The sequence below is a fragment of the Notolepis coatsorum genome (assembly GCF_963971535.1).
Source record: "Notolepis coatsorum genome assembly, chromosome: 9".
NCBI classification, from domain to species: Eukaryota; Metazoa; Chordata; class Actinopteri; order Aulopiformes; family Paralepididae; genus Notolepis; species Notolepis coatsorum.
The window spans coordinates 25,919,760-25,939,123 of record NC_140173.1 but is presented as its reverse complement, the minus strand read 5'-3'; the positions used below and the strand labels follow the sequence as shown (position 1 = coordinate 25,939,123).

At 42.2% G+C, this 19,364-nt stretch overlaps 1 protein-coding gene across 1 annotated transcript in view; it reads left to right on the top strand.

Moving 5' to 3' along the window:
• Positions 1 to 19,364, top strand: part of anapc1 (anaphase promoting complex subunit 1) — a 252,373-nt gene that overhangs the window by 120,609 nt on the left and 112,400 nt on the right. The window contains exons 28-33 of the mRNA XM_084321811.1: positions 1,598 to 1,776; positions 12,767 to 12,853; positions 13,410 to 13,549; positions 15,642 to 15,760; positions 17,171 to 17,301; positions 18,146 to 18,286. Coding sequence (XP_084177937.1) covers positions 1,598 to 1,776; positions 12,767 to 12,853; positions 13,410 to 13,549; positions 15,642 to 15,760; positions 17,171 to 17,301; positions 18,146 to 18,286 — 797 coding nt within the window. The remainder of the gene's footprint in view (positions 1 to 1,597; positions 1,777 to 12,766; positions 12,854 to 13,409; positions 13,550 to 15,641; positions 15,761 to 17,170; positions 17,302 to 18,145; positions 18,287 to 19,364) is intronic.

Below are 19,364 nucleotides of genomic sequence, written 5' to 3'. Positions count from 1 at the left end.
TCCCTGTATACGCTTAAAGTGCTTCCCCTCGACCTATACCAAGGGCGGAAAGGATGTGGAGTAGCTCTATATTTTAATACATTTGATTATTGACAACAAAAGCGTTTTCAATTACTCATAAAGGTTTGTAAGACACCTTTTTTGTAATTTTTGACCTGGTATTCCAAATATTGTACAATACAAAAAGAGAGACAGAATAGGTGAGTGGAGTCTAATGTACTGGTCTGTATGGTTCCACTACCAAACACCTCATAACACAGATGCATAGAAGAGAGATAGAATAAGTGAGTAGAGTCTAATGTACTGGTCTGCATGGTTCCACTACCAAACACCTCATAACACAGATGCATAGAAGAGAGATAGAATAAGTGAGTAGAGTCTAATGTACTGGTCTGTATGGTTCCACTACCAAACACCTCAGAATACAGAACAAATTCCACAGAGCTTTGATTCGGAAAGCTTTTAGGCCCATGTTAGACTAGTGTTTTTGTGGTCGTTTTTTGAATACGTTTGAATACGTTTCATGTCCCTTTTACACAGAGATGCGTTTTTTGGCGGATACGTTGTGGCCCTACTGAAACGCGTTTTCCGTTTTTGAGCAGCGCCAAAACTCGCCGACAACAGTCGTGTAGCCTTCACGGAGCCGTTGTTGCGAAAACGCCCATGCGCAGTAGATACCATCTGCGTGCCCTTCCGGTGACAGCAGAGCTGTCCCAAATAGCTGCAGCTACCATGTGTTGTCAAGTTATTGTTATAAGGACCCCAGTCCAAGCTACAACAGTCTGCATTCCCTTAACAATTGTTTGTATTGAGCCGTATTGTATTGTACCCATATGTTAAATAAAGTTTACATCCATTCATTCTGCTAGCATTACCGATTGCATGCGCAGCTGGCTAACGTTAGCTATCAGACCCTGTTAGCTCAGAGCTCCTCTTTCAATCTTTAACAAGCATTAAACAAATGGCCCAGCCATCTATTCACCTTTGTTTAATACACACAGCGTTGTCTCTAATGTTATCTAGCTACTGATAGCTCCCGATATCATCAGTTTGGTGCTGGCTAACTAGCGTGTGCGCTAACGTTAGTTTCTAGCCACAATGCTATACTGTTATAATGGCATATTCCATCCACGTTAGCATGCAGCTAACAATCCCCCCGCCGATCCTTTTTGAGACTAAACTATCCGCTCTTGGTGGTCACTTGTGTTGATGTTAGTTTTGTCTCATCAACAAACGAGAGGCAGAACACACAGTGAATGTATCCGTTTTGTTTATTGCACTTTTATTACACTTTGCTTAAAAAGAAGTTCTGCATTGGCGGCGCCCGCTTGTTGACATTTTCTTTGCAGGAAGTGTATTGGCACATTAAAGTTCTGATTGGTTGAAAATTGCCTTCATGTTCGCCACCTACTGCCACCTACTGCTTTGGCAGTGTACTACATCACTGTGCTCATATGACAAAACGAACGTACTCGGGTTGCAAACGTATGTCTCACTTGGCTACCGTTGCGTTGCGATCTGGAGAAACCGAAAACGAAACTAAGGTGTAACCGGCGCCGGTACCATCACCTTCTCCCCCTTCTCTCAAATCACCCAGGTTTCACCCTGAAGGACCTGGAGTCTGTCCCCTTTGGAGTGGCTCTGCCAATCAGAGAAGCCATCTACCGTTGTCGGGAGCAACCCTGCTCCGATTGGTCAGAGGAGGTCTGCCTGTTGATTGGGCGACAGGACCTGACCAAACAAGCCCACAAGATGACATTGGCCAAGGGCAACACTGTGAGTGTGTGTGTGTGTGTGGGGACTTCTGCCTCAACAGAAATTATTCAACAGTTGTGATTATGCAGTGTGGTTTTGCTGAGAGGCATTCCATTATATTCTCTAACATGACCTTGTAACATGTTCAACACCTAATCACTTTCACAGGGTTCACACAAGGTCCTTGAAGTGCTTAAAGTGCTTGACTAAAAATGTCAAGGCCTGGAATTCCTTGAAAACAGCAAAAAAAAATACGAGGTGCTTAAAAAGTCCTTGAAATTCTAATCAACCATTCGCATTGAATGTTTTGTTCATCCATGATCAAATTGTTCTGAATCAAGAATTTTTTGTTCTGTTTAATTAAATCTGACTAGTTGCTGTCTCGCGTTCTCCAACTGCTTTTCCTCATTTCTTTGCGTGTGATGCTCTAGCTTGCTCTAGTCAAGAGAGTCAAGAGCAGGGGTTCTCAACCTTTCTGCTGCCAAGGCACCCCTGTGTCCAATAAAATATCCCAGGGAACCCCTACATACGATAAAGACTTTTCCGGTCCTGTCTTTTTTGCTACAATGATGACAAAAGTGCTTGCTTTCAAAATAACGTTTATTTAACCCATTGAAACCGGGAAACACATTTGTGTGTATATGCAGGCTATATAATGCATTATTAGCAGGCGTTTCAGGTCTAAATGTATAAATAAATATAGCAATAGTGTGACCATTTCTCAAACAGAAAATCATGTATTTTTTTTTAAATACAGAAAAGGATCACACAACATGATAACAGTCTGGTTTAGCATGAGAACACAACATGATAACAGTCTGGTTTAGCATGAGAACACAACATGATAACAGTCTGGTTTAGCATGAGAACACAACATGATAACAGTCTGGTTTAGCATGAGAACACAACATGATAACAGTCTGGTTTAGCATGAGAACACAACATAATAACAGTCTGGTTTAGCATGAGAACACAACATTGCAGCTGCACTGTTTGACTGGGGCAATCTCAGCGGTCGAATTGGTACTGGAAGGTACTGAATTGGTATTGGTAACTGTAACCTGTTTCGATGGACGAGTTAAAAAAACGTGTCCATTTTGTGTGAAAATTCAGCTTTGCGGTTCACGTTGGAAATATTATTCTAGTGAGGTGACGATTGATTATGACATCACATCCCTGCAGAGTGCCTTTTACTGTTTATCTGTTAAATACAGTTTTCATTCATTCATTCATTTACATTTTTTATCATAATAATCATAACACAGCGGCTGATACACTCACTTGTTCTGCAAGTAGACCATCGCCGTCGGAAGCGTGTAATTAGCACTTTTCAGAAGCTGTGTGGTCCGGTCTTGAACTTTCCATAACGTGTCTCGATAAATCCATTTGATTAGATCCAGCACTGAATGCATTTAGTGATTATTATCACGACGACGATTGCGATAGCCGATTTGCATTTCCTTGATAACGGACATAGGACCCGTGATGTCACACGAATGCGACTGCTCTGGAAATGCGTTGGAAAATCTGTTGGTAAAAGTAATGACGCCTGCCGCGGACGTTAAGTTGGTGAAGTTTCTATAATAACTTTACGAAACGTGTGATCGATTTCTTTTTTAGTTCATGTTATTAGATTAGGCAATTATTGTATACACATGAAGCACTAGATAGACTATTTTGTTTAGTTAAATAGTTGCAGGGCTGTAGTTAACTTTTTTTGCACATAGCACTGGTGCTACAGAGGTTGATAGTTTTGTAGCACAGGCCAAAATCTTGTAGCACAAGTATAAAACGTGTTATATTTGTAACAGTCACAAATGTGCCTATTGTATTTGTGTTATTTAGTTGCAATTGTTTTATGTTGCATGATCATGCATACATTTATTATGTATTGTATTTTTTGTTTAAATATCAACATCATCTGTCTGTCCACCCTCAGTACATTGACTATCAATATAATATACTCGTCTGACTTCATCATATCTTTTCAAACGCACTCACACAGAGGGAGAATGCCCCCCCCTTCCAAGTCCCCACTCTGCTGTTCTCTGTCACTCTGAACAGGGCTTTAGCTTGTTGTTAGCTAATGCTAACGGGGCATTAATTCCGGTCTTAAACACGACGTGGTGATAAAGGAATGGCAAGGATTGCAAAGCATGTTATATGCATTTGACCCGTTGCGGAATAAAACAGCAGGGATTTGTTTTGGGTCGCGAAAACACTATCCTTGCTCTGAGTCTGTTGCAATGTCCGCGTTCCAGACAGACGCTACTGCTACTACTGAGACAGCAGAACGCTACTGCTGTGTGGAGATGCATCCTATTGTCTGTGTGCTGGAGCGGATATGAGTCACGACACCACGGATTTTCAAAATAAGAGTATCATAATGACCTTAATGTTGCTAGCTTTCGGAGCCTAGTTATTATAGCTGGAGCTGCGCGTGGGCATAAATGAGACCCGCTATAGGATTTTCAAAATAAGACTGTTGTCATTCTATATTTTTAAAGAACATTGCCAGGCATCTCGCGGAACCCCTGACAGCTCTCCGCGGAACCCCTGTGTGCCGCGGAACCCCTGTTGAGAACCGCTGGTCAAGAGTCACTTTATTGTCCCATCAGCTGGGAAATTTGTCTTGGGCTTACACCCACTACAGCCACAGACACATACATACAAACATGACACAACACAACTGACTCCAAACAGAGGAGATACACAATATAAAAGATACAGTAAAGTACCTGCACAGCAGGATGTCTGGCAACACCACATTAGAATAGTATACCCAAATATCGGTTATCGAATATCGATAATATAACAACCAAATATCAGTTATTCGATAGTTGCCCTTTATCTGGCACTATTTAAAAGTTTAACTGAGATCGGAATAAAGGAGTTTTTAAACCTATTTAGTCTAGAGCAGTGTTTCTCAACTGGTGGGTCGCGACCCAAAAGTGGGTCGCAGGGCCATTTTGAGTGGGTCGATGTGTGCGTGTAAAAAAAAAATAATATATTTTTTTTATTTGTATTTTTTTATAAAATGTTTTTGTTGCACTAGCTATCTTTGTGAAAGTGGCTTCTCAGCTCTGGTCCAGCTGAAGACAGCAGAGGAACAGATTGGACATTGAGCACAACCTCAGAGTTGCTTTGTCTACCATCACCCCAGACTTTGAGACTCTTGTCAGGAGCAAACAACATCCCCAGTTATCCCATTAGTTCCCTGGGATGTTAACACTTTGATTGCCCAACCCGAGTTTTCTCGGGTTTACCCCCTGCGGGTTTAATGCCCACTCACGAGAATTCTCGTATTTTCTACTTTTTTTTTAATTAGCGATCTGAAATCATATTTCATCAACCGAGTCTACCATTGGAAATTCAGCCACTCCAGGCGCTCAGATGTGAAAAAAGCGTCTCCCAGATGGTAATTCACCCTTTTGGATTGAACTCAATGAAAATGAATGAGAAAAAAAATCCCTGACTCCACATTTTAATTTTACTTACTTACTATGTTTTTACAGTATACACAGTGAATCAATAAAAGGATCGATTTTTTCTAATGGCAATCAGGAATTGGAATAATCCATTTGGATACCATCTGATGTTACCAGTCTTAGGATAATCAGACTCGTTTTCACGGAGATATAAGCTTTTATGTGATTATGTGATATGGCTGATTGACTGTGCGAGCGGTCAGGAAATAGGAGAATCGATTTTCAGCTTGCGGCCAGAGCGTGCATGTGTACACATATACTATCGATAATCTAGCGTTTATTTGAAAACTATACATAAATAGGCCGAAAAATGACAACGTTCTAGAATATTCCAGTAAAGGAATCATGGAATGTCTTAATTTTTCCATGAAAACGAGTGCTTTTCAAAATGCTAGAAAACGGAAATGAAGTGATAAAAAAACAATCTGCTACGACAATGTTGACTGCGTCTGCATTTGATCTCGTCTTGTCGATGGTGTAAAATGAATTAGGTATATTGTTAGTAAGTTAGCCATGTAATAAGCGGGATAATGTATAGCTATACTCGGTCATTGTCGCAAAATAATTGACCTTCACTGACGTTTAGAACACCTCGGCGAGGCGCCTCAGTATTCTAAACTCTGTGTCGGTCAATTATTTTGCGACAATGACCTTGTAGCTATACATTATCCCTTACTTATTTTATTTCATTGGGTTTTTAGCCCTAGTTGCACTTTTGTTGCACTTTTTTGTGTTTATTTCATGTTTTTAACAGTGCATGAAAGATTGTGTATTACTGCAATTCTTTTTTTAAATAAATCATAGTCGTTCAAAAATTTGGGTCGCGACTTAATGACTAAGGAAAATGTTGGGTCCCGAGGCTAGACCAGTTGAGAACCACTGGTCTAGAGCGTGGAACTCTAAACCTCCTCCCAGAGGGCAGTAGCTCATACTCTGCATGTAAGACATGGGAGGGGTCCGAGACTTTTCTATTGGCTTGCCTTTGAGTAGCCTGTTCAAAAATAGACTGCAGGGATGGGTGATCTTTCACCCCTATGATCTTCCATGCAGTCTGCATCAGACGGACCAGTTTGGACTTTAATTGTACAGACAGGCAGGCCAAGAAGATGGTTTAAAAAAAAACAGCATTTAAAAGTGAATTGTATCGTTCAAGTGACATCCTTGAAAATGAAAAATAGTGCTTGGAAAAGTACTTAAAAGTCATTGAATACAATTTTGCAATGTCTGTGGGAACCCTGCTTTCATCTTCAGGATGCATCTTAACACATTGGACGCCAGACCCGAGATAAGTCGGGTTAACTCGCCATCGCTTGGGCGCCAAACCCGAGAAAAGTCGGGCTTTCTATCGTTATTTCTTTTATTCGATATTCCCATTCATAATCCATCGAGGGAGCCTGTGTTATCATTGGGAATGAGTCTGGCTTGGGCTGTACGTCGATCTAAAAAGTCCGGTCCGGGTTTTCCTAGTCGGGCATGGCGAGCGGTTATAACACATGGATTGAGGATAATCAAGCACTCCCGGTTCATGTTCTTTGGTGGATTATGTTGGCAACACGATCGACATCAATACTTGGAATGGCGATCAGATAATTGGAATATTCTTTTTGGAGCTCATCCTAGTCAAGGTAAGGGCTATATGGTATCAATCGTGCGTTGATCGAAGAATCCCTTCCCCGTGATCCGGACGTATGTGTGTGTACCGTATTCTGTTGGTGACGATCGAAGCATAGAAAACCCTCAACCCTTTCATGCATTCATGATGAAACATAATACCGATAATATAATAATAATAATAGATCAAATTTATATAGCGCCTTTCATAGAACCCAAGGTCGCTTCACAATCAGGACAAAAAATAGGGCTAGGGAAATAGGGGGAAAAGGGGGGTATGAGGGAAGGTAAGGGATAATGGACCTAATCTAAACTAACTGATGGGGAAAAGCCTTGGTGAAGAGGTGTGTTTTTAGAGCAGATTTGAAGGTGTCCAGGGTTGGGGCGTTGCGGATTTCGGGGGGGGAGTTCCAGAGGGTAGCGGACGCCACGCTGAAGGCTCTGTCCCCAAAAGTCCGTAACCTGGTGCAAGGGATGGAGAGGAGACCTAGATCAGAGGATCGTAGAGGATCAATATAGCGTTGATTTCAGATTGATTTTTGATCCAGGCGAGGAATGTCACGGTTTCTAGTGAAATGCACTAAACGCTGCATAGCGGCGTTTCCTGGGATTAGACATAATTACTCTAAAACTATACTCATATTCACCACGGTATAAAACGGGAATGTATGAATGAATTTTTTTTCTTTTTCACAAATTGAACGATAGATACTCGATGTCAAATGGGCAATCGTTTTTAGTGATGCACGATATATCGGCCGCCGATATAATATCGGCCGATATGGCAGTTTTTTTACACATCGGTATCGGTCCGATATCAAGATAGCGCAGATATAAAAAAAAAAATGTAAATTATTATTGTCTTATTTAAATTCCCTTTTTTTTTTTTTTTTTTTTATTACATGTTTTGGCCTTAAATAGTTTCAAAATATCTGTCGTTTCTGAAAATAAGTTACAAAGGTAAAAATAAAATAAAAATGCGTTTTGGAAAATAGCTCTTTATTTGATTATCATAAAGTGTTTTCTATACAGAGATATCGACATCGGTAAATATCGGTATCGGCCAGAACAGCAATATTAATATCGGTTATCGGTATCGGCCACAATTTTCACATCGGTGCATCACTAATAGTTTTATATCCATAGCTATGATATTTAATATAGTTTTATCCCTGCAAACACCGCCATGTATCCCTGTTAACCTTAGAGAGAGCGACAGTTCACTCTTTAACATCACAGACAAGACATGTACATTATAAAGGCATGTGAGTGGCTGTCTCGTAGTGATGACCGGAGTGTTGGACGTCCCGTGATGATGACCGGGAGGATGCAACCCTCTCTGCGCCGCCTCATGCCTCTAATAGATCCGCCATCAGCTCTATTTTGAAGCTTTCAAAATGTTCAGTTGCTATTGCATGCACTTATGTGTTTCATTACACATATGAGTGCATGCTTACCAACTGTTTCACCTGTTTTATTGCAACACTACTATCACCGACATCTAAGAAGGGAGATCCCCCCTTGAACGGCCCTTCTAAGGGTTGCCTGTGGTGCATTTTTTCCTATTGCTAGGTTTTAGTGAGTTTTTCCTTACCTTCGCGTGGGGTATGTCTGGGAAGTGTTGCATTTATTATAAAAATGTTTGACTTTATGGTGTTTTTGTTTTGTTCTTGATTTATTGTGATGTTTCTTCTTCACTTGTTTAAAGAAGACATGTCCGACCCATGGGGACATTAACACTTTGAGTGCCAGCTAATAGACGAAGCCGTCTGTAGCGAGGCCACCACTAGATAGATAGGGAACGGTCAACTAGTTTGTAGAGCTATAAATATATTCTATATTATAGCTATGGATACAATACTATGGCCCATTTGACATCTCGTATCTATCGTCCAATATGTGAAAAAGAATAAAAAAAATTCCATCCATACGTTCCCGTGTTATACCGTGGTGAATATAAGTATGCTTTTAGAGCGGTCTAGGGTAATTCATGAAATGCTGAGTTAGAGCCCTACACATTTACATTTACATTTACATTTAGTCATTTAGCTGACGCTTTTATCCAAAGCGACTTACAAGTTCTGTGCGACAAGACAGCAAGAAGGGTATAACTCTATCAGCTGAGTAACAATGTTCATCAAAGTGTTGCGTGTTACAGTGTAGGTTAGTTTATTAGGACAAGTGCATGACAGTAAGGTTAGTCGGGGTTAGATATTTTTTTTTTTTTATCATTTCAGATAATGGTTGAAGAAGTGAGTCTTTAGTCGACGCCGAAAGATTGGACGGGATTCGGCTGTCCTAACTGGGACTGAGAATAGGCGGCTTCTCTTTGATGACCCTCCGGGAGCTTGGATAGGAGTAGATCTGAGGCGGCCAGAAGATGCAGAGCGTAGGGGTCTTGAGGGTGTGTAGTTAGAGACCATTGACCGGAGGTAGGCGGGAGCGGTTCCCTTTGCCGCACGGTATGCTAGGTCGAGGGCCTTGAAGCGGATACGTGCAGCAATGGGGAGCCAGTGCAGGTCCCTAAGAAGTGGGGTGACATGGGCCGACTTCGGTAGGTTTGAGATCAGGCGGGCCGCTGCGTTTTGAATGAGTTGAAGAGGCTTGGTGGCAGTGGCCGGGAGGCCAGCTAGCAGTGCGTTGCAGTAGTCGAGGCGGGAGATGACTGTTGATTGGACGAGGAGTTGGGTGGCTTCTTTTGTCAGGAATGGGCGTATCCTTCTGACGTTGCTCAGGAGGAATCTGCAGGTTCTGGTTGTCGCTGCGATGTGAGCAGAGAAGTTCAACTGGTCGTCGAGGACAACACCAAGGTTCTTGGCGGTCGGGGACGCGGTCACAGCTGCATTCTCGACTGTGATGGAGAGGTCGGTCAGGGGGGAGGATTTGGCCGGCAGGTGGAGCAATTCAGTTTTGCTTAGGTTCAGTTTGAGGTGGTTGGTCGTCATCCAGGCGGAGATGTCGGACAGACAGGCCGAGATCCGCTCAGAGACGTGGATATCTGAGGGAGGGAAGGAGAGGAAGAGTTGAGTATCATCGGCATAACAATGATATGAGAAGCCATGAGACGTGATAATGTTACCCAGTGATTTAGTGTAGAGGGAGAAGAGAAGGGGTCCTAGGACCGAGCCCTGGGGGACACCCGTCCGGAGGGGGCGGGTGGCCGACAGAGTCCCTCTCCATGACACTACACGTCCCTCTCCATGACACTACACGTCAATTCCACTATAGACGTTGCCATTTCTTGCCTGTATACGCTATTATCCCGCAATCAAATCTATATCATAGGTATTATGTTCCATCATGAATGTATGAAAGGGGGGGGGGGGGGTCGTTTCTGATTATTCGATTGTCAGTAACGGCATTCGCATTGAACACTAAAAAAAACGCTTATCAGCCCGATCGGTGTAAAAGCATTGCAGGATCAAGCTAAAATTGACGTCGGATCATTCTTACCTGTGATCGGGAGTATTCCAAAAATAATATTCCAATTGTTTGATCGCCATCTGGTACATCCAATGCCCATTTGGCCCACGGCATAATCCACCACAACATATGGATCGGGGTTATTTGACGTGCTTCGATGGAACCGGCAGAACGGCTGCCCTCGCCCGACAAGGAAACATGAAACCGGAGATGTTTGGCCGTCCCACAGAGAAAGATACAAGGTTGCAAAGGGTGCTCGATACCGCCATCTAGCGGGATGCGGCCGGTATTGCACCTTGGGGACCTCAGACTCATTCCATAAATTATGGTACAACAGGGTAGATAAGTAAGGGATAATGTATAGCTACGAGGTCATTGTCGCAAAATAATTGACCGACACGGAGTTTAAAATACCGAGCCGCTTCGGCGAGGTGTTTTAAACGTCAGTGAAGGTCAATTATTTTGCGACAATGACCGAGTATAGCTATACATTATCCCGCTTATTACATGGCTAACTTACTAACAATATACCTAATTCATTTTACATCGACTCGCAACACTGGTTCTGGCTGCGTTCTGGCTCCGCTCGTCGCTCCGCCCCCTGTCATCGCCGGCAGCAGAACACCGGCAGTGTCTAATTGCACTGAAACAGTGTGTGTCAGTGGGCTTGATTGCGAACAGCTGCGCACAGCGGTCATTATTGAAAAAACAGCGGTCATTATTGAAAAATAATGACCGCTGTCGGGGGGCTATTGACCAATCACAAGCAAGCATTTCGGCGAATGTGAAAACGCCATGTAATAATGAATAAAATTATCAAAAAAAAAGAATAACGACCCAGAAACGACTTTTCTTGTTTTTGGCCCAGAAACTACTTTTCTCGTCTTTACGTCTTTCTTTAAGTGTTAAAGGGGCTATGCACTGCTATTCCTAGCACTATTTGGGCAACTTTACACAATTCCTGTTAGTCTATTGAAGACATTTGTAATTATTTTTTTTTTAAATTCATTGTTTTATATTTCTAATCAAGTACTCGAAACCATCATTTTTCAGCCTCAAGAAATCAGGCTGTTATGGCCTGGCTCCGCCCATAAGCACTTTGAGTGACAGTCAGACCACAGTCTGCACTGGTAGAGGGAGGGAGGGAGGGGGGGGAAGAGAGAGAGAGTTCAGTTCAGTTCAGAGTTTTTATTTGCCACATGGAATAATACAATCATAGTTTCTTCATTAAAAAATCATAAATAGCCCCTCTCTCTCTCTTCCTTTTTTTCTTTCTATCACTCTCCCGAGGTGTGTGTCGCGCGGACCTCCGTGCGGCAGGTCCCCCCCCCCCCCCAAGTGCCCCCTCTCTCTCCCTCCCTCCTTCTCTCTTCCTTTCTCTCCTTTCTCTCCCACTCGGCTCTCGCTGATGAGACGGGGCAACTTTTTTCTTTTCTTTCTTTCAATCTCCCGTGTGGCGCGCGGCCGGCAGGTACCCCCCCCCCCCCCCCCCAAGTGCCCCCTCTCTCTCCCTCCCTCCCTCTCTCTTCCTTTCTCTCCTTTCTCTCCCTCTCGGCTCCTCTCTCTCCCTCCAAAGCGCACGGCCCTGCAGCTTCACTCGCTGTCTAGTCTAGGTAGAATGGGGGCGGGCATTAGCTCCAACCACAGAGCCAATCGCATCACTGTGCGCCTAATGACGTGACTCAGGACTTCAAATCTAAATGACCTGATTTACTGCAGGACGAGAGGGGCTGGGCTGAATCGGAGCAATCCGCCAATATGGTATTTAGACCCTAAAACACATTGATACGAACTCCTATTACTATAATACAATGCTAGAGACTGAAAAATGACATTTATAATGCATGGGACCTTTAACGTGTGTTGTCGGGCCTTACAAATACATTTTATTTGAAATGATTATGGATGTTATATATAATTATGATATTGTCAGATGTGTAGAATTCACCTAACAGTGCTTTTATACCCACGTGATCTTAATAGTAGTGGTCTCAGTTGTGAAACATAAAATGTACCTATGAACTCAGTCCCATGGGTCTCTGTGTCATCTATAATGTGTTTCCCAGTTCAGTGTCTATGGAACAGCTTCAGACTTTATACTTCATGACATCACAAGTTTGAGTTTTGGCACTAGACAAGATAAATAACGTGTATGAATTCACTGTTTTTTATCAGAGGAATATCATGTATGAATTCACTGTTTTAGACCAGAGGAATAGCATGTATGAATTCACTGGTTTAGACCAGAGGAATAGCATGTATGAATTCACTGGTTTAGACCAGAGGAATAGCATGTATGAATTCACTGTCTTAGACCAGAGGAATAACATCTACGAATTCACCGTCTTAGACCAGAGGAATGAAATGGAATTCTTAAATTGGGCGTAGTTCCTCTTTAATGTTCGTTTTAATGTGTCTCGTCTCTTGCACATTGTCTACACACACTTTCCTCTGTGACTGACACTGCTGTGTGTGTGTGTGTGTCTCAGTCGGTGAGCCCAGGCCTGTCCTTGGAACCACCGACCTCCACCGAAGCAGACGAGGAGGAGGATGGAATGTCTGATTTGAACCAGGAGGTGACAGAATCATTTAAATCCCTTCGTTACTATTCTCAGTCTTGACCGACACTCGTTATTCGGGGCAAGACCTTGTCCAGAGCTTTATTAGTGACCACTTTAGTTCCCAAGACTGTCGTTATTTACCTCCCTTTAGGTGTGAGAACAGCTCTCTGGTACAAATATGAATCATGTTGCTCCACTTTGATAAATTTAGCTTTCTTTCTCCTCGTCTCTTCTCCTCTCCTCGTCTCTCCTTTCCTCGTCTCCTCTCCTTTCCTCTCTTCTCTCCTCGTCTCTCCTCTCCTCGTCTCTCCTCGTCTCGTCTCTCCTCTCCTTTCCTCTCTTCCCCTCTCCTTTCCTCTCTTCCCCTCTCCTTTCCTCCTTTCCTCTCCTCTCCTTTCCTCTCTTCTCCTCTCCTTTCCTCTCTTCTCCTATCCTTTCCTCTCCTCTCCTCCTCTCCTCTCCTTTCCTCTCTTCTCACCTCCTCGTCTCTCCTTTCCACTCCTCGTCTCTCCTCTCTTCTCCTCGTTTCTCCTCTCCTCGTCTCTCCTCATCTCCTTTCCTTTCTCTCCAGGTGACAGGGTTAATCTGGAGTCAGGACCTCAGGATCCAGGAGGCTCGCCGGCTCCTCCAGAGTTCTCGACCAGTGCGGGTCAGTGTGGTCCAGTTACCAGAGGTCTCGGACCACGAGTACATAGAGGAGAAGGAGAACAAGTGAGTAGAGTCTTAATGTACTGGTCTGTATGGTTCCACTACCAAACACCTCAGAATACAGATACATAGAAGAGATAGAATAAGTGAGTAGAGTCTAATGTACTGGTCTGTTCCACGACCAAACACCTCAGAATACAGATACATAGAAGAGATAGAATAAGTGAGTAGAGTCTAATGTACTGGTCTGTTCCACTACCAAACACCTCAGAATACAGATACATAGAAGAGATAGAATAAGTGAGTAGAGTCTAATGTACTGGTCTGTTCCACTACCAAACACCTCAGAATACAGATGCATAGAAGAGAGAGAATAAGTGAGTAGAGTCTTAATGTACTGGTCTGTATGGTTCCACTACCAAACACCTCAGAATACAGATGCATAGAAGAGAGAGAATAAGTGAGTAGAGTCTTAATGTACTGGTCTGTATGGTTCCACTACCAAACACCTCAGAATACAGATGCATAGAAGAGAGAGAATAAGTGAGTAGAGTCTTAATGTACTGGTCTGTATGGTTCCACTACCAAACACCTCAGAATATAGATGTATACAGATACAGCCCTGAAAAATCAAGCCTCTACTGCTCCTCTACCACTACTCCACCACTCCACTCCAAACTTTTTTTTGTGACTCCTATTGTTCTGGACCGGGCCAGATTTCACACCTCCACTGCCTCCCACAGGCTGGGGAGATTTTCATCTTACATTTTTATTCGTCCCAAATGTCCCAGCCCCATCCGATTTCTTAGCTTTTTTTCACTGTTTATTTATCATGCATTGCAACACTAATATATGGTCAGTACCCCAAGTCAGACTGCCCATATAAAAATTATCTTTGTGGTCTGAGGGCAGTAGCCCCCGACCCCCTCCCTGGGGAAGCACTTAAGTTAAGTACCCTCCCTTTGTTTACGTTTAGACCCAGCCACCAGCCCCTGAAAATTAACACCTGAGTGCTAGTTCTAAAGTGACAGAGGAGTGGCAGAAGGGAACTGAATCTGAAGGGCTTCATCTGTAGAAGAGAGAGAATAAGTGAGTGGAGTCCAATGTACTGGTCTGTTCCACTACCAAACACCTCACAATGTTGATGCATATGAGTGTTGTGTTCAATCATAAAAGACAGTGGAGGCTGAGTACTTTATTATCTAAAGATGGTAAGTTAGAGTGTTGTGTTCATTCATAGTTAAAGACGGTAGAGGTTGAGTACTTTATTATCTAAAGATGGTAAGTTAGAGTGTTGTGTTCATTCATAGTTAAAGACAGTAGAGGTTGAGTACTTTATTATCTAAAGATGGTAAGTTGGAGTGTTGTGTTCATTCATAGTTAAAGACGGTACTTTCTGATGCTGTAGATGCTGTAGAGGCTTTTTGGTGACGTATCACATTCACACTCCAGATGATTTGGATTGATTTTAAAACTGCAAATACATGATCTGCCTAAAACCGACTTGTTTTATCCATTGTGCTAACAATGGAGTTCTATCCTTTAGGTGTGGGGGAAAAAATCGATACGTAGTAGTATCGCGATACTTTGCGTGGCGATACTGTATCGATACAGGGACTCCAAGTATCGATATTTAATTATTTATTATTATTATTCTTTTTTTGTATAAGGAACTTGCATTGTTCATTTCAATACCTGTAATAGTACAGTAGTCCACACACACACATGTGCATTCAGTTAAGTTGGAATATGACTGTAATACAAACAGTTCAGTTTGTCAGGTACATGCAACACAGATTACAGCGTTTACATCTGTCTGCTTGAGAGAATACCATGGTCTGCAATAAAAATGATTGAAGAGAGATGAACAGACTGAACTTTATTTTATTAGATAAAACATGTTGACAAAGTTTTACTTTGCAGTTGAAAAAAGGTAATAAATCGCAATATATCACAATATTAATATTGCAATACTCAGCATATCGCAATATATTTAGTATCGCAATACTATCGTATCGTGACTCAAGTATCGTGATAGTATCGTATCGTGAGGCCTCTGGTGATTCCCACCTCTACTATCCTTATCCTTTAACATTCTGCCTCCCTCTCTCTGCCCCCCCCCTCTCCCTATCTCTCTCCCTTCCTTCCCTCTCAGACTGCTCCAGCTATGCCAGAGGACCATGGCTCTCCCAGTAGGTCGAGGCCTGTTCACCCTCTTCTCCTACCATCCAGTGCCGACAGAACCGCTGCCTGTTCCCAAACTCAACCTCACAGGTAAACGGCTGCTTACACAGTAGGTGTTACATAAGTTACATCAAAGAAGCTACCTGTAGGATTTTCACATTAAAGGTGCTATTTGTAAGATTTTCAACCAAATGAGGACCATATACACTCAAATAATGTTGAATAAACCACAGAAAACGATTTAGAGCACAATTTCGTCGTTTTGCCTATAGTGTAAAATGTCAAAACTTTAATTCTTCATGTTGTCTAGTTCTCAATGATACCCCCATCTTCATTCTAGTTTAAAAATTGAGCTTGCTAGGACCTCCCAAAGATAGTGATGTTTCTGTTTCCTTGTTATTGTCTACAAGCCGGCAATGTCTTTTTACTGTCACCATTCTGCCGGCTTTGTTGTTCACGCTGAACCGAGCAGGGACTGCGTCCAGACAGAAGGCTGTGATGCCGCGTTCCAAAGTCGTAAGCGGATAGAACCAGTGTGTCTCGGGATGTGGTTCTGAAATAGGTCGCCAAAGGTGCTCGCACTTGATGAACATTTTTATCAATTTGATATGCATAACTCATGATGATTAGTTAACCTCTTAACAGGCACCCAGAAGAGTGAAATTTTTTTTACTTGAATTGGAGGACTGCATACTTTTTTTGCAAAGCTTAGCTTTATACTTTATCCTTATAGCACATGCATAAGCCTGGTCTCTTTTGAAAGATAACATTCTGAAGTTACTAATGCAAAAAATAAATCACTTTTAGTGCTAATGAAATGGAGTAACATAGGTCTGAACTTGAGTTGAACTTGAACTTGTGTACTCACATTTTTCTGTAGCACTTGCAATAAAAAATATAAAAACTGGAAAACACCGTGGATCCATAGCCTGAAGTCTCATGTAGTACAGCTCCAAATTCTATAAAAATTCATCTTTGGGAGAGATCCGGGTAAACCGTGTGCCAAAGAAAAAGTTCTCCAGAATTCCATTTCCTCGTCCACGGCCATTCATTCCAAATGTGATTCACTTCTGGTTTTCGCTTGTCAACTTTCACCTAGATCCCGTATTCGCACCCCCCCACCCCCCCCCCCCCACCCCCCACATGGGGTATCATTGGAAAGCTACACTCATTGGTTACAACGCTGACTGATCATTTTCGCCATCAGCAGATGATTGACAGTTTTGGAGCGCCGGGGTAGTCATCTGACGCGCGCACGTAAAAAGACGCTCGCCTGACATATCATCATGTAACTCGAGAACCGAGGCACAGATTTGGTCGAGTGAGGTGGCGTTCGAACGGCAACAAATGGATTGATAATTCTGCCATTTATATGAAATAAATGGCAAAAATGCAGCCCCGAGCCGCTAGACGCTCGCAAAGTGCTGTGACTTTGTGCGTTCCACCCAAAATGCATGTTTCTCCCTCCTAAGAGGTCTCTCTATGCTCTGTGTTCTGCAGGCCGAGCCCCTCCCAGGAATACTCTGGTGGATCTGAACAGTGGAAATATTGATGTTCCTCCCAACATGACCAGCTGGTCCAGTTTCCATAATGGAGTGGCTGCTGGCCTCAAGATCGCCCCAGCTTCACAGGTCAGACACTCAGCGTTTGTGTGTTTGTCAGGGTTTGCACAAGGTCCTCGAAGTGCTTAACCCTTTCACTGCCACACGACAGAAGGTTAGCCCTTTACTATCACGACATAAGGTTAACCTTCTGTCGTGTGGCAGTGAAAGGGTTAACCGGCTGTCGTGTGGCAGTGAAAGGGTTAACCTTCTGTGAATTGTCGCAGTGAAACGGTTAACCTGCTGTCGTGTGGCAGTGAAAGGGTTAAAGTGCTTGATGTTTGACAAAAAAAATTCAAGGTCTAGAATTCCTTCAAAACAGCAAAAAAATGTAACAAGGTGCTTAAAAAGTCATTGAAATTCAAATCAACCATTCACATTGAAAGTTTTGTTCATCCATGATCAAATTGTTCTGAATCAAGAAATTTTATGTTTTTTTTAAGTGTGACTAATTGTCGGAAATTGGTTTTAAGCCATAAATATTGGATCAGATTTTGTCTATAAACAAATTAATTTAAAAGTGAATTGTATCCTTTTAAATGCCCTTTTAAAATAAATGAAAATAGTGCTTAGGAAAGTACTTGAAAGTCCTTGAATTTCATTTAGCAATGTCTGGGAACCCTGGTTTGTGTGTATATGTATTTGTGTGTGCACGAGTACAGGTGATGATTTTTTTCAACAGTTTTAAACTTCATTTTAAAGTAACAAAAGTGGAATATTTTGATCCAACGTGCAGATATATATTTCCCTTCTGCGACTAATCTTTTGTTGTTTGAATTTTGCAGGATGTATGTGTACTGTATAAATACACATTTATATCAGCGAAGCCATAATGTCATGTATCAACATTAAATATGTTATTATTTCATTTAAGGTGGACTCCGCTTGGATCGCCTACAACAAGCCAAAGAGTCCTGAACTGGCCAACGAATACGCTGGCTTCCTTATGGCTCTGGGGCTCAATGGACACCTCACCAAACTGGCCACACTCAACATACATGACTACCTCACCAAGGTACACACACACGCATGCACGCATGCACACACACACACACACACATGTGTACACACCACACACACACACACACACACACAGTACTCTAAAACTAGTTTACCAGTCTACTAGCTACAGTACAGTACTCTAAAACTAGTTTACCAGTCTATTAGCTACAGTACAGTACTCTAAAACTAGTTTTACCAGTCTACTAGCTACACTACAGTACTCTAAAACTAGTTTACCAGTCTACTAGCTACAGTACAGTACTCTAAAACTAGTTTTACCAGTCTACTAGCTACACTACAGTACTCTAAAACTAGTTTAACCCTTTCACAACCACACTACAGAAGGTTAACCCTTTCACTAGTGTGGTAGTGAAAGGGTTAACCTTTTGTAGTGTGGTTGTGAAAGGGTTAACCGTATGTAGTGTGGTAGTGAAAGGTTAACCTTATGTAGTGTCGTTGTGAAAGGGTTAACAGTACTAGCTACAGTACAGTACTCTAAAACTAGTTTACCAGTCTACAAGCTACAGTACTCTAAAACTAGTTTAACAGTCTACTAGCTACAGCACAGTACTCTAAAACTAGTTTACCAGTCTACTAGCTACAGTACAGTACTCTAAAACTAGTTTACCAGTCTACAAGCTACAGTACTCTAAAACTAGTTTACCAGTCTACTAGCTACAGTACTCTAAAACGAGTTTACCAGTCTACTAGCTACAATACAGTACTCTAAAACTAGTTTACCAGTCGACTAGCTACAGTACAGTACTCTAAAACTAGTTTACCAGTCTACTAGCTACAGTACAGTACTCTAAAACTAGTTTACCAGTCTACTAGCTACAGTACAGTACTCTAAAACTAGTTTACCAGTCTACTAGCTACAGTACAGTACTCTAAAACTAGTTTACCAGTCTACTAGCTACAGTACAGTACTCTAAAACTAGTTTACCAGTCTACTATCTACAGTACAGTACTCTAAAAAGAGTTTACCAGTCTACTAGCTACAGTACAGTACTCTAAAACGAGTTTACCAGTCTACAAGCTACAGTACTCTAAAACTAGTTTACCAGTCTACTAGCTACACTACAGTACTC